Raw genomic sequence first — 15,565 nt, forward strand, 5'->3', positions numbered from 1 at the left:
TTAAAAGAGTCATTGGTCCATCACGGACCAAATATAGCAAATATGTGCTCGAGTAGCTCGCACTTACGTCAAAGATTATTACAACGGTCGTCGCGCAACAAAACACAGACCACATAAATAAAATGCTTCTAATGCATATCAAGTGATGAAGGAGGAGTAAAAGGATGAAACAACACACAGTATAGAATAGAGAGGATGTACATATTCTGGTGAAGTCGAATGGGTAATCAATTTAGATGAGAACGAAATTGTGAAACATGGTCATATTTGCCTAATCCATATATAAATCGATTAATAGTATTTTGAAGTCTCTCAGTTTTATTGAATTGGTCTTCGATTAATGCTACAAATCCTGCGTTAGCATAATCAAGAATAGGAAGAAGTAGATCTGTGCGAGCATTATTTAAAAGAAAATGTTGAAGACAACGCAGACCTCAGAGCTGCAAACACTTTTCTGCTGATGCCATTCATATGTTCAGTCCAGCTAAGAATATTATCACAAAAACTACCAAGTTTTTAACATGATCACAATAAGGTAAGCAAATATTGTCAAACATTATGGATGACAAGGAAGACCAGTCGACTTTTGATATTTGTTTCTGTCTGCCAATAATGACCTAAAGATTCACTCCACTCAAGAAAGATATTGTGATGCTGAAAAAATTATACTAAATTCTATTCAGATATTCATATTATATATTTGAAAAAAATCAATGCTTTTTAAAATAAAATATGAATTGACATTATTCTAATTTAATTTAGTTAATTCCAATTAATTGTATTTTTTTTTATCTATATATTTTAAATTGTTGTTTTTTTTTGTTAAATTATTGTGGATTTTCTCTATTATGTGTGACATTCTTGACTACAGTTACACGTTTTTTTTCTCCTAGATTATATTTTGCAATATCGTTCAAATTAACATTTAAATAATTTAATTAAAATTATTATGAATACTAAGTATAACAAATTTCTAATTTAATTTAATTTAATTTATTGTTATCATAATATGTTATTTATTAATGATTATAAAATGTAATTAATGTAATATATTGGTCACTCAGTTAATACAAAATTAATAAAAAGCACAGTGTAATTTATACAATTAAAAGTGCAATTAATCTTACTTAGCCTAAATTATATATTGGTTGTTGTATTATTATAACTTTTGTTGGTAATTTGTATAAAATAAATAAATAAGGTAAAAATATAATATATTAATTTATATATGATTGTACGAATACATCTTAATATGCAATCTTTTAGTTTGTTATAAATCTGCAATTGTAGTCATATTCTTACTTGCCTTTTAATACATGGTTAAAAAAGATATATTTTTATGTATAAATTATTTATTTACTGTACTTTTATTGATCTTATTTAATATTACAATGTTTAGATATGTGATTTAATTTGTTTTGTTTTTGTTAAATTTTTGTTTAAATAATTAATTTTATTTGGTTACACAAAATATCTTACTACACCTTGATTGATTTCACTTAATATTATTGTTACATGTGTTAGCATTGTGATTTTATGTAGGTTTTGTTTTTGTTAATTTTAGTAATTGTTTAGTTGCTATTGATGGAAACTAGGCTGATGTATGTATTATTTTATATTAATATGCTATAAGTGTCATAACATTGTAAGTTTCCCTTAAAAATTAATAATTAACACTAAACCTCTTAGAATGGTCAAATGACCACTTTTTAAACTTTAATCAAAACTGTTATATAACTGCTTTTTTATATTATACACTTTTTCTATATTGTATGTGTAAGCCCATAAGCAGCTTATTAAAATGTATGTCAAGTTCAATGGACAACATTTGTTTTTAATTGCCTTATTTTTGGTTTCATTAAAACATAGGTATAATAATTTTTTTATGTAAGTCAAAATTTTTTGGATTTGTTTTTTATTGAAATGTTACATTTGTTTGAAAAAGATAGGATAATAAACTGAGTAGCCTTGCCAAAGTCTGTGATTTTATTTAGTACTAGCCCCTGGCTTCGCTCTCATTTAAGTATAAAGAAAGGATAATGATTGTTAAGAAGTCTGTGATTTTAAATTAAGAACCATGAAATGCTATTCTAGTTAGAAAAAAAATTAAGGTAAAGGGTTTTTTATTTTTATATTTATGATTACTCTTTCAATAATCATCAGTGACTGATCATAACTTACTGTAAATCCCTGTAGTTTCACTTAATATATTTTAAAGTGACTTAAATGGATTGAAGAAAACAATATTTTATACAAATCTTCCGATCTATGATATTATATGATTATGTTGCTTAAATACCTTGACATCTATCCACACTGTTGGATATAGTTAATATTCTAAATGATCAAGCATACCAATAATTTTTTTATTTTTTTATTCTATCAATCTCAGGTCAAACAAAACTATTCAACTCACTGCAAACTTCATTTATAATTATTAATCGAAGCACCTCTTTGTAAACGGTGGTAGGGAATGGTTAATATTTCTTACATAGCCAATGTCTAAGGACAATGGTGACCATTTAACATCAGGTGGCCCATTTGTCTATATCTAAGGTTTTTACATAAGCAACATAGGTGGTGGACCTCTGACTCCGAAACTAATATAAATTGTAATATTAGTCAGCGATTCTGATATTACAATTTATATACATCTTATTTATATCAAAAAAACGATGTTAGCGGTATTTCCTTTTGGGGAAAAAAAATTACTTAGTTACTCGCAGAGCTCACTTTGGAGCATGCAACATAAAAACTGTCCATCTGTCCACTTCTCATTAAAATCAGTGCCGGCCATGTTTAACGACAGGCAATGGGACTTTTGATTGTCATGGGGAAGCACACTTTAAGAGGGAAGTATATACTTTCAAATTCAAATGATATATTCTCATGGATGGAATTCTTGGAATGAAAACTACCTCTCATCGAACACATCCTAAAATTAATCTGTAGGAATTATGGCAAAGTAAGGAATGAGTATGTCAGGGGATCGTTCAAGGTAAAACCAATTGTTGAAAAAGAAATGTCGACTGCGCTGGTACGGCCATATCCTGAGACATGACGATGACCATCTCATCAAGAAAACCTTAAATATCCCGGACTTACCGTGGGGAAGAGGGCGATCGCCCGCAACCTTGTGGTCAAACATGCAAAAAGAGACCCAGAAAGAGAATCTGAGTACACCGACAAGCCAGAACAAAGCTCTCTGACGCAGACGTATAAGGAGACCCGACTCCAGCTGAACTGGAAAGATGGTTTGGACAAAGAAGAAGAGGAATTGAGAGTCTGTTGAGATTATCAATGAAGTGGTGCACATAGCAATAAAGGAATACTTTTTTATATTTGCCGGGAAGACAAATGACTACTCCACCTGATGGTAAGTGGTAGTAGAGTCCAAACACGACGACGGTCAGTACAGTCGGGAAGAATGTTCTACACTAGCCGCCCCCGCCTTGCGAGCCCGCAAGTGATGTTATCCCGGTGTATTATTGAAGTTATATTTGTCGACGTAAATTCATAAAACTCTTTCCTAAATCTAAATTATGTTAATATTACTAAATTAATTTACAAGTTTATTGTACTAAGTAATGTTATGATTAAAATGTATGATTTGACTAAGTAATATTAAAAAGAAGGTGTAATGGTTGAGTAGTATTTTAAGAGACGAACAATTAGATAGATAGATAGATAGATAGATAAAGTCTTTATTTGGATCACACCACATGAGTAAAATAAGAAGATAAAAAAGAAATGACAAAAGTAACACAGAGTTTAAGTTAATTTATGTCGTAGAAAAAAATAAATAAAAAATTAACTAACTTACAAAAATATTTACAAAAATATTTTGCATCCAATTTTATTTAATCTATATCTATTAAATATAATTGGATGTAAAATGGGAATTGCATTATTATGGAAACACAAAGAAAAGAGAAAAAAATAAATAAATAAAAATTAACAAAAATTAACTGTAAAGTGGTGTGACATCCAAAATGGACAACCTCTCAGTTGAAGCTGGCATAATATTAACCCAGCACTGATTTTCAGAGGCCTCCATGTGACAGTGACGGACGGCCATGTAAACGTGACAAAGAGTAATATCAAATATTAAAGTGGTAGATTGTTACGTATAAACAAGTTATTAAATTACAAGTTAATAAAACTTAAAACTAAAGTCGTTATCTGAAATACATATACGATTATAAAAAAAATAGGAGATTAAATCCGATATACAAATTAAAAAGTTGACATTTAGGCGGTATTTTTGAAAATTAAAATGACTCCGACTCAAACTCAGCGATCAACGCCATGGGAAGTAATGGCGGCCAATGCTATTAAGAAACAACACGGCGAATGAGCATTCTGAGAAGCGAGAATAGGTAAGTACTTAAGACCTAATCTTTGTTTTTGCTTTACATAAATATATTACGTTATTTGTGTTTACAGATTAACCATGTAATTTACATAGATAATATCAATCTATACATATAAATAAAATTGGAGTGTCTGTTTTTAATATCGAAATAACCGCTTATTACTACATGCATATGAATATATATACGGTACATACACCGAAATAACATTTTTTATAATTTTTGTCTGTCTGTCTGTCTGTCTGTCTGTTTGTTCCGGCTAATCTCTGAAATGGCTGGACCTATTTTGATGGGACTTTTATTGGCAGGTAGCTGATCTAATAAGGAGTAACTTAGGCTACTTTTATTTTAGAAAAAAAATGATAATCTATACATATAAATAAAATTGGAGTGTCTGTTTTTAATATCGAAATAACCGCTTTTTACTACATGCATATGAATATATATACGGTACATACACCGAAATATTTTTTTTACAATTTTTGTCTGTCTGTTTGTCTGTCTGTCTGTCTGTTTGTTGGCTATTGGCTGGCCTGATGGCTGGACCGATTTTGACGGGACTTTTATTGGCAGGTAGCTGATGTAATAAGGAATAACTAAGGCTGCTTTTATTTTAGAAAAAAATGATAATAAAAAATGATTAACTTTTTTGTTAAATTCTACGCGGACGAAGTCGCGGGTACAGCTAGTAATAAAATATATTTATGCCCAAATTTCTGTTGTTTAGAGACGGCGATAATGGTATTCCTAAAACCTACAGTGGAAGCAGACACTCCGCAACCAATATGACATGAACAGTCTGCATGAAACAAATTGGCCATGCAATTATAGGTACATTTTTAATTAAATAATTATATCGTCAAACATGTTTCTTTCAATTTTGTATACTATGAATTATTTATTATCAATATACACGAATATGTGAATAAGAAAGTTAAAGTTCAGTCTGTAGGTTAAATAAATATAACTTATATCTTAGTCTAAACGTATGCAATGATTTTAGGTTACGAAGTGGGGGCGGCAGATTGTTCCAACATTTGGTCGCGGCGTATTTGAAGCTTCCACGAAAGGCTGCAGTACGATGTGGGTGCACAAGCAGCAAATAGGAATTCGCCCTGGTGGAGTGAGTTGAATTTACGGCCGATGACCACAAAAGCTTATCATAGAGATATCCTGGTGATTTGGATTTTATGACTCCGAATAAAAGTAAAGCGAAATGCAATTGTCCGCGGTAGTCAGTCCTTAAAGATTTGGCTTCATTAATGTAAGGCATTACATGAGCACGTGGCGGAATGTTAAAACAATAACGAGCGCAGGCATTCTGTATGAATATAATAAATAATATTCTTTAAAAACAATATTCTTTTTGAATGGCCGTTTTTGAGCGAGCAAGCATTCGTGGCCCTATCACTGTATCGGCATAATTTAATTTTGACAGCACCAGTGACTCACACAGTGTAAGACGTAATTCGTTTGATAGAGACTCTCGTACACGGTACAGTAATTTTAAACGGTAAAAACAGTTACGAACGGTATTATTTACTTGTTTTTCAAAACGCAAGTTTTCGTCCATAATGACGCCTAGATTTTTAGCTTCGGTGACTCTTTCAATAATTTCATCGTTTATAGATATAATAGGGCTATAACTAGATAATTGTTTAATTTTTTTGTTTGTGCCAAATATCATATATTTAGTCTTCTTCGCATTTAAAACTAGGGTGTGGGATTGTGACCATGCAAATATTCTATTTAAATCATCATTTAAGTTTTTAACGGCAGCCTCTAGGTTCGACAAGTGAAATGATGTATAAACTTGTAAATCGTCCGCATAAACATGACAATCACTATTTATAATACAACTCGTTACGTCCGCCGTATATAATATAAACAATAAAGGCCCCAAGATTGAGCCTTGGGGCAAGCCTCGTGTTACTGGACGACACGGAGAACATGCTATAGTGCCATCTTCACCTATTAATTCCACTGATTGTCTTCTATAAGTTAAATAACTTGCAAACCAATCTATAGCGGTTTTATCAAAACCATAGTACGCCAGTTTTGCAACAAGTAAAGAGATATTTATAGTTTCAAACGCTCGAGAGTAATCTAACAAAACCAGCAGGGTAACTTTACCGGAGTCCTGGGCACTAAGTATGTCATCTACAACCGTGGTGAGTGCGGTAGTAGTACTACGATGCTTTCTAAAGCCAGATTGAACATCAGGTAGGATATTATTGTTTTCTAGAAATTCAGATAGTTGGATGTAGACTACTTTTTCCAGTACTTTAGATAAACATGGGAGTATGCTGATAGGACGCAAATCAGACAATGAAACTGGATTATTCAATTTTGGTATAGGTTTAATAAGAGCCTCCCTCCATAGGTCAGGAAAGTTGCTAGACTGAATAGATTTATTGATAATTTTTGTTATAGCAGGGAGGGAGGAAGAAAGTGTCATCAAAATCATATCCAAAGAGATTCCGTCCTTACCGATGGCGTTCGATTTGAGCTTATGGATAATTTTTGACACAGTATCTTCATTAACGGTTTTTAGGTGGAAGGTTTCTGTACAGAATTTTGATGAAGAATACTTTTGAATAATTTGCGGGGAGACATAATCATTACCAGGAATATTTAGAAAATGATTGTTTATAACCTGAGGATCGTTAAGATGACTAGGTAAGATTAGATCCGACTTAGGTTTTACCTCAAGGTGGTTTTTAAAATGTTTCCACATGACTTTAGAGTTTTTTAAATTACAATTAATGTATGAGTTAAAGTAGGCATTTCTTTCATTTGCAATTGCATCATCTACAAATTTTTTCATTTTTTTATAATTTTCTCTATTGGCCTCACTCTCATCTATACGCAATTTGCAATGAGCTTCATCGCGACATTTCATCATACGTTTAATAGCAAAAGTAATCCAAGGGTAATGATTATGTCTTATATATATGGTTTTAAGGGGAGCTAAGGTGTCAAAAATATGCATTATGTTAGTTGTAAAATGAGAAACGAGAAAATCTATACAATAATCGGGATTAGAATATGTATGCCAGTCAATGCATTCCAACAGGACCTTAAGCTGGTCTATGTTTATATCTCTAATAGGTCTTAATAGCTTTTTTCTCGGGCGAATTTTTACTTTCACAATATTAAGCTCAAATGAAAGGAAAGAATGACTACTCAGACTATTTACATAATCGACATTAACCTTAATATGGTTTATATTTGAACAGACAAGGTCAATCAACGTTTCGCTATGGCTAGTAAAATGTGTCGGCTCGGAAACGTGTTGTATTAAGCTAAAATAATCCAAAAAGTTGTTAAAAAGGATTGAGTGATTGTCTTGTTTATTCAGGAGATTAATGTTGAAATCACCCAATAAAATAATATAATCATAAAGGGGCAAAGACGCAATCGATTCGATTAAAGCATCTAGGAATTCTTGCACGTTTAACCATGGTGGTCTATAAGCTGTACCAATTATAATAGTTTTATTACTATGCCGAGTCCTAAGCCACATCTGTTCAACCCTAGATTCAATTGGATATTTGAGAATCTGTGTAGACAGCCCTCGTCTGATATAAAATCCTACACCGCCGCCACGCGAACGTATTGTTTCCGGTCTGGGTATATGACACAGACGGTAACCCGCGACCTTCGGTGCGCGCCCCACCTCTCCACCCCGAAGCCATGTCTCGTTAAGAGCCAAAATGTCAACGTTGTGTCGTTCTAAGGCAACTAATAATTCTTCGTGGTGTGTACTAAGTGAACCAGGGTTTAAAAATCCAATTTTAATATTTTTTACGCCCCCCATTTATAGTGTACTATAACAGTAAATGCATTGGAAGATAAGTACCATTGAAAACACCCATATATGCTTATAAAATTAGGCTTACACATATATAAACATGATGTATACGTGATTGTTCTCGTATATGCACATATACTTATATATAAAGTTCCTAATATTAAAGATTTTAAAATTATTAGAAAAACGTAATTGGATGGCTTTAAAGATATGTTAAAATAATTTATTTCAATGTATATCACATGGGAGCTTTTGAATGTCACACCACTTTTTGTAATAAAAATATAATAATGCAAATTGCCATAAATATTTAAAATTACAAAAGGTAAAATGTTTTTCATCATATCATTACTAGACTTAAAAATAATTAAATATAATAATTTACAGTAATACAGTAATAAAAACTTTTCATTAGAGTATCGATACAGAGCTTTGAAGTAAACAACACAGTATCTATAATAAAAATAACTTAGAATAAAGAAACTCTTAAAATTCAAATTTAGCTGTCTCCAAAAATTTTTTTGATGTCACCCTCTCCTCGTACTCGGTGCACTGGGGCATCAAAGGTACGTCTAACATAAATGCGCCCGCCCTTCGTCCAAATGTATTTCCAATCTTTATTCCGGCCTTCTTCTTTGGCTTTGAAAAATATGAATTTATTTAATTTCGTAAGGCGCTCATTGACGTAGAAACGGCGCGGCTCTCCGTCTATAACGCTCGAGGAGTCGGCGCCTCGTCGTACACGCGCCGCTCGTAACATATCAGCGCGCAATGCGCGCCGCGTCAACCGTACAGTGATAGGACGCGGGCGCGGCTGCTCGCCGCTACTCAAAGTATCGCGACGCGGACCCGATCGCTGCGCGCTCACAATGTCGACGTCCTGAAGATTAACGCCTATTTTCTTGGCCACCAGCGTGACAATTTGAATCACATTTTCTCCGGACTTTTCTGCCAAGCCTGATATCTCCAGATCATTAGAGAAGCATTCTTGCTCCCGGTCATTAAGCTCAGAACGAAGTTGAGTAACTACTTCATGAGAGATATCGTCCCGGTTCAGGCTGCTACCTGCTTTCTGCTGCTCCAATGAAGATAAACGCTCCTCAATAATGTCCACGCGATTACTAAATTCTGTGATACAGGAATTTAATTTGGCTAGCTCGAGTCTAAAAGATGTCATCTCTCCAGAGACCATGGCTAATTCGGCTCTTAACAATTTTATTTCTCGGACAAGAGAGGATTCATCGGACGAATTTGCGTTAAGTTCCTCATCATTTCTTTCAGCGTTAGCAAGGGAGGAAGAAGCCGACAAACATTTAATGGAACCATTGTTTTTGCAACTACGACACATCCATTTTTTTTTGGGGGATACGAGATTCCGGGCTGAGATTTACGCAAGCCCTATGGAACATTGATGGACATTTCGTACACTTAGCGCCATCTGACGCAGACAGGAATTTACCACAATGATGACATTTATTTGCCATAATGTCGTATTGATTACATATAATAGTTCTCGAGATGACTACTAGGTGGCACTATAAATTAAGTCTCTTGTGTCTTAATAATTATATTTTGTACAACTATTGTGTAATTTGTTTATTTTCACTAAATATGATTATTAATAAAAATGAAACCTGTATATAAAAGTTGTGTATCCAGATTATAACACACACACTGTTTCACTATTTTTATAGTTCAATTATTTATATTTAGTTATTGCTTTATTAGGAGGGTAAACACAAACGAACAGCTGATTGTGATACAGAGATTTTTGCTTTAAAACACTACTTCACTGTAATTTATCACTTTAAATTTATTTGAATACTATAAACTGATACTGAAGTAATCTAGTAATACGGATTGATTATACCGGAAACTACTAAAATATTTTATTATCAACAAAAAAACTAGGAGTCGAATCAGCTGACACCGCCGTTCGTGACGTCACGAATTACTCCTTATTTGTTAAAAAATTAATCTTTAAATTAAAAATTTAATTGTAAAACTATTATGTGGATTTATAAAAAAACAACACATCATTGTTTAGTTATTTTGGTTACATTTAAGTAAATAAGTTGCATTATTCTAGACATCATAAAACGGCAAGTTCCGTTAACAATAACGGTGTTTATTATAAGATGTTTTGCTTATTAATTTTACGTTCTAAATTAACAAAAAAATTGCTACAATTAAACTTACAATTTATAAGTAACAATGGTTATTTTTGTTTATGAATTTCTGTAACATCAAAAGAAATAGTTTTCATTTTTACGCTCAGCGTGCTAAATTTGTTTGCCGTTTTAAAATGTTTTTGTTATTAATTTTATATTCTAAAATTCTAAGCAGTGTTTTAATAATTCTTCAAAACTGTTTCATAATTTAATAAATTAAAATTGTGTTGCAATAAAATTGTTAACTTTAATTTCATTATTTTAAAGTGAGTGTACTAATTAAGTGACTGCAGTTTTTTAAATGTTTTATTATTAGTTTTACATTGTAAAATTCTAAGTAATGTTTAAATAATTCTTAAAAATTGTTTTATAATTTAATAAGTTAAAATGATGTTGCGTTAAAACTGTTAACTTAAATTCATTATTTAAAATTGAGTGTTTTAACTGAGTGACGGCCATCTTGAGAGAATAGCCGTCGCTGAGCGCCGCAGGCGATGGTTGCTAGAGTGGTGAACGGGAATTCGAGGATTTACTTTCTGCGTAACGTCGAGGCAAGGTGTGGATTCACTGTGTGAGTACAACTCAGATTTTATTAAGCATAAGGATATAGCTTAAGAATAAGCATACTTATTATCAGCCAAAGCAAACACACAAATCGCTGCCGTGTGCCGTATTTACAAATATGCTGGAAAATTATTAAAAAAAAGTGTTTTTAATAAAAATAATAATAATATTTGCAACGAAGTTTATAGTAAATTGTAACGTAATGTGGCTTACATTGTCGTTACAGTTACATTTGTTTAAAATAAAAACGACGAATATCTAATTTGAATTTCTAGCTTCAATAAAAAAAAAAAACTTAAATAAACATTGACTTATGCAATTGAATTATGCGTTATGCATTCTTGACCTGATAAAAATATTATGATTTACTATCTTTGAGATGATCGTTGACATTTGTCTAGGGATTCACTTTCCTTTCGGTTTATGACTCGTAATGTTATCTATTTTATTTAAAACTCTTAATATTGTTCAAGTGTTCGTATCGTGAACAATATTTGGTATTTTGAAGTAACAATATTTGGTATTATGGGTATGTGTTAATATTCATGTTCAACTCGTAAGTTTTAAAACTTTCTTAGAAATTTGAACTTAATTTTAATTGATCTGGTTCGTAACATCGATTGTGGTTCTTTATAGGGGAATTCTTAAAATATTTACCATGAAGCATTTTGTTATTTTTGGAAAAATAACTGGGATAGTCTGGGTAAGTCTTTTGAATTATAAAAATCATAGTAATAAAAACGTAATTGGATTCTAACTGGAATTGTTTCTTATTTTCAACCATTATTTTCAATGGTTACACTATTGTGGATTATTTTCTTTAATTTTATTCTACTATTCTTATCAATGGCTGTTTTCAATGTTTCAATTTTTTTTATTTAGATAACATTTTAAAGGCTTAATTTGGATTTTTACTCTTAAGAATTATTTTAAAGATTATTTAAGGAATATATATTGTCAAGATGTCTTCATGGATTTTTGAACGCTTTAAAGAGTATTTAAGATTACTGGACTTTGGTATGTAGTTTATACATATTTAATATCACCGCTGTGTTGGAACTGAGCATGATTAAATTACACTTTTATTATCTTTATATTATATTAAAAAAAAAAAAAAAAAATCTCATTCAATGTCATGTTTAAGTAATTCGATTCACGTTAAAATATTGTTAATTTCGTTCAAATAGTAAATTTTGTTATTTTATATTCAAAGATTAAACTTTGATACCAACTTTTAAAGATTTAATTATGAGGTTCCTGCTCTAATATGAATTAAAACATTATAACAATTTATAGTTTTGGTTTAATTAAGTCTAATACACTTGACTCTTTGGTAATTTGATCCATTTGATAAGTGAATCAATGCTTTTTGTGTACATGTAAAGTAATACTTTAATCTGATATTTATATATTTTTTTAAACTGTTGTTTGTTATTGGATTTTCTCTTATTGTTTGACATTTTTTTTTTAATTATTTTATTACACTTTTTTATTTCTTTAGATTATGTCTCAATATTGTTTTAATTACATTCTAATTCACTTGAATAAAAATTATCATCAATACTAATGTAATTTTCACCTAAACCTCTCCTAGTGATAATATATAAAATCGTAAATCTGGGTTTTCGTCAATTTTGAGTCAACTGGAATTTCATGTTTGAATGAAATGGTGTTTGAATTGGCGGGTCTTTTTAAGGTTTGCTGGTTATCGTCAGTTAAAAAATGACTGAGAAACGTCTCATAGGTAGTGTGCGACACAGATAACGCTCTACGAAGCCGAAATTAGCTAATTGTCTCTTTTCAAAGGTCGATGTGCAATACTTATTCACGAGGACTATAAGATAGACAATGACAGACCACAAAGCTACCTCTGAGTAAGGTTTATTTACGCTTATTTAATGCCTTATATAAAATTTGTACAGCTCGGCTCAGCTCAGCTCAGCCGATCATACTTATTCTACATAAGGCATAAAGCCTTATATAATATATGTACATTAGGAATAATGCATTTTATAATTTTTGTTTAAGAGGAAAAAAAAATGCCTTATATACAATTTGTACATAAGGAATAATGAATTGTATACTTTTTGCACATAAAGAACAACGCCTTACATACTTTTTGTACATACACACACAGCTCGGCACAGTTGCACATTTAATATTATATTAGTATTGACGACGCTCTCTGCTTCTTTCCATTACCAGTTGGTAATGTATGAAAATGTATACAAAGGAAAACTAAAAACGCGAGACGAACCCTGGCGGAAAGTAGTTGTTTTGCTATTAAAGCTAGGTGCTTTAGCGTAATTTAAGTTATTAAATTTTAATTTAACTTATTCTTACTTTAAGTAATAAACAACCGTAAAGTAACCTAACATTGATTTTCTAAAAGAGATTTACATTAAAGACATTATTGATAGTTTGTTATCGTTGAGTAACAGCCTGTAAATGTCCCACTGCTGGGCTAAGACCTCCTCTCCCTATTTGAGGAGAAGGTTTGGAGCTTATTCCACCACGCTGCTCCAATGCGGGTTGGTGGAATACACATGTGGCAGAATTTTGATGAAATTAGACACATGCAGGTTTCCTCACGATGTTTTCCTTCACCGAAAAGCACGAGATGAATTATAAACAGAAATTAAGCACATGAAAATTCAGAGGTGCTTGCCCGGGTTTGAACCCACGTTCATCGGTTAAGATTCACGCGTTCTTACCACTGGGCCATCTCGACTTTTGTTATCGTTAGCGGCTGCAAATAACATTAAATAATAAAAAAAAAAAAAAAAAAATTATAACTTTTAACTTACTTTTTTTTTTTTTTTATTAATGTATTTAAAAAGTAATTTTAATAATATTATAACAATATAAATTTAATAACAATATAATATAAATAATATTAAAAGTATTGTTCATCTAATGGCCTACATCTTAACTTTGAAAAATGCAATGTAATAACATTTTCTAGAAAAAAAAATCCAATTTTATTTGATTACACAATTTCCAATCATTTAATTAAGAGGGTAACCGAGGTTAGGGACCTAGGAGTGCTTCTAGATTCTAATTTATTATTTGACAGGCATGTGAATAAAATTATCGCAAAAGCTTACAGTATGATGGGTTTCATATTTCGCCAGGGAAGAGACTTTAAGCATATCAATACATATAATGTGTTGTATAACTCGTATGTAAGATCTAATTTGGAATTCGCTTCAACGGTTTGGAATCCACAATACTCTAAGTATGTTATGGCTATCGAAAATGTTCAGAATAAATTTATTAGAAGATTAACGCGTAAATTTGGGTCCAATGCTATTAATAAGCTTAATATTTTGTCGCTTGAGAAACGCAGGGAATGCAAAGATCAGGTTTTTCTTTACAAAATTGTAAATAATTTTGTCGATTCAATGTACTTAGTCAACAACATTTATATCAAGTGCTCACATTCCATTGCCCGTTCAAAACATACCTTTTATGTCCCAATGTGTAGAACGAACTATGCTAAAAATCGCTTTTTAGTAAGAGCATGTGACAATCATAATAAACGCTACACTAGTATAGATATATTTAACGAAAATTTATTTAAGTTCAAAGAAGCTCTAAAAAACAGTATTTGTCAGTAATATACTTATCGTTTTTTTTTTTTTCTGTTTTAAATTATTTTTAATACTTTATTCATATATCTTAATAAATTGTTAAATAACTTGTTATCGTTAGGTTCACTCCATGTTTGTTTGTATAAGTGGAAACTTTGTTGGCTTAAGTGAAATTTATTTTGTTACTAAATTTTATGTATTATATTATGCTGTATGTTTCCCAAATAAATAAAAAAAAAAAAAAAAAAATAAAAAAAAATAAGTAAATGTGACTTCATAGATTAATAGAAGTGTCTGTTCCACATGACATCTTGTGACAAAAAAAAATTTTTTTTTTTTTTTTTTTTTTTTTTTTCTTTACGACAGTAAAGTTTTAATGCCCACGGTAGGTAGGTAGGTAGGTAGGTAGGTAGGTAGGTAGGTAGGTAGGTAGGTAGGTAGGTAGGTAGGTAGGTAGGTAGGTAGGTAGGTAGGTAGGTAGGTAGGTAGGTAGGTAGGTAGGTAGGTAGGTAGGTAGGTAGGTAGGTAGGTAGGTAGGTAGGTAGGTAGGTAGGTAGGTAGGTAGGTAGGTAGGTAGGTAGGTAGGTAGGTAGGTAGGTAGGTAGGTAGGTAGGTAGGTAGGTAGGTAGGTAGGTAGGTAGGTAGGTAGGTAGGTAGGTAGGTAGGTAGGTAGGTAGGTAGGTAGGTAGGTAGGTAGGTAGGTAGGTAGGTAGGTAGGTAGGTAGGTAGGTAGGTAGGTAGGTAGGTAGGTAGGTAGGTAGGTAGGTAGGTAGGTAGGTAGGTAGGTAGGTAGGTAGGTAGGTAGGTAGGTAGGTAGGTAGGTAGGTAGGTAGGTAGGTAGGTAGGTAGGTAGGTAGGTAGGTAGGTAGGTAGGTAGGTAGGTTAGGTAGGTAGGTAGGTAGGTAGGTAGGTAGGTAGGTAGGTAGGTAGGTAGGTAGGTAGGTAGGTAGGTAGGTAGGTAGGTAGGTAGGTAGGTAGGTAGGTAGGTAGGTAGGTAGGTAGGTAGGTAGGTAGGTAGGGTAGGTAGGTAGGTAGGTAGGTAGGTAGGTA

At 32.0% G+C, this 15,565-nt stretch overlaps 1 protein-coding gene across 1 annotated transcript; it reads right to left on the bottom strand.

Annotated features, from left to right (window-relative positions):
• Positions 1-8,686: 8,686 nt before the first annotated feature.
• Positions 8,687-9,379, bottom strand: LOC126777336 (uncharacterized). The gene has a single exon (XM_050500334.1). It carries the CDS (start codon positions 9,377-9,379, stop codon positions 8,687-8,689), a length of 693 nt encoding a protein of 230 aa, XP_050356291.1.
• Between the last annotated feature and the right edge of the window lie 6,186 nt (positions 9,380-15,565).

The sequence above is a fragment of the Nymphalis io genome, chromosome 22, assembly GCF_905147045.1.
Source record: "Nymphalis io chromosome 22, ilAglIoxx1.1, whole genome shotgun sequence".
NCBI classification, from domain to species: Eukaryota; Metazoa; Arthropoda; class Insecta; order Lepidoptera; family Nymphalidae; genus Nymphalis; species Nymphalis io.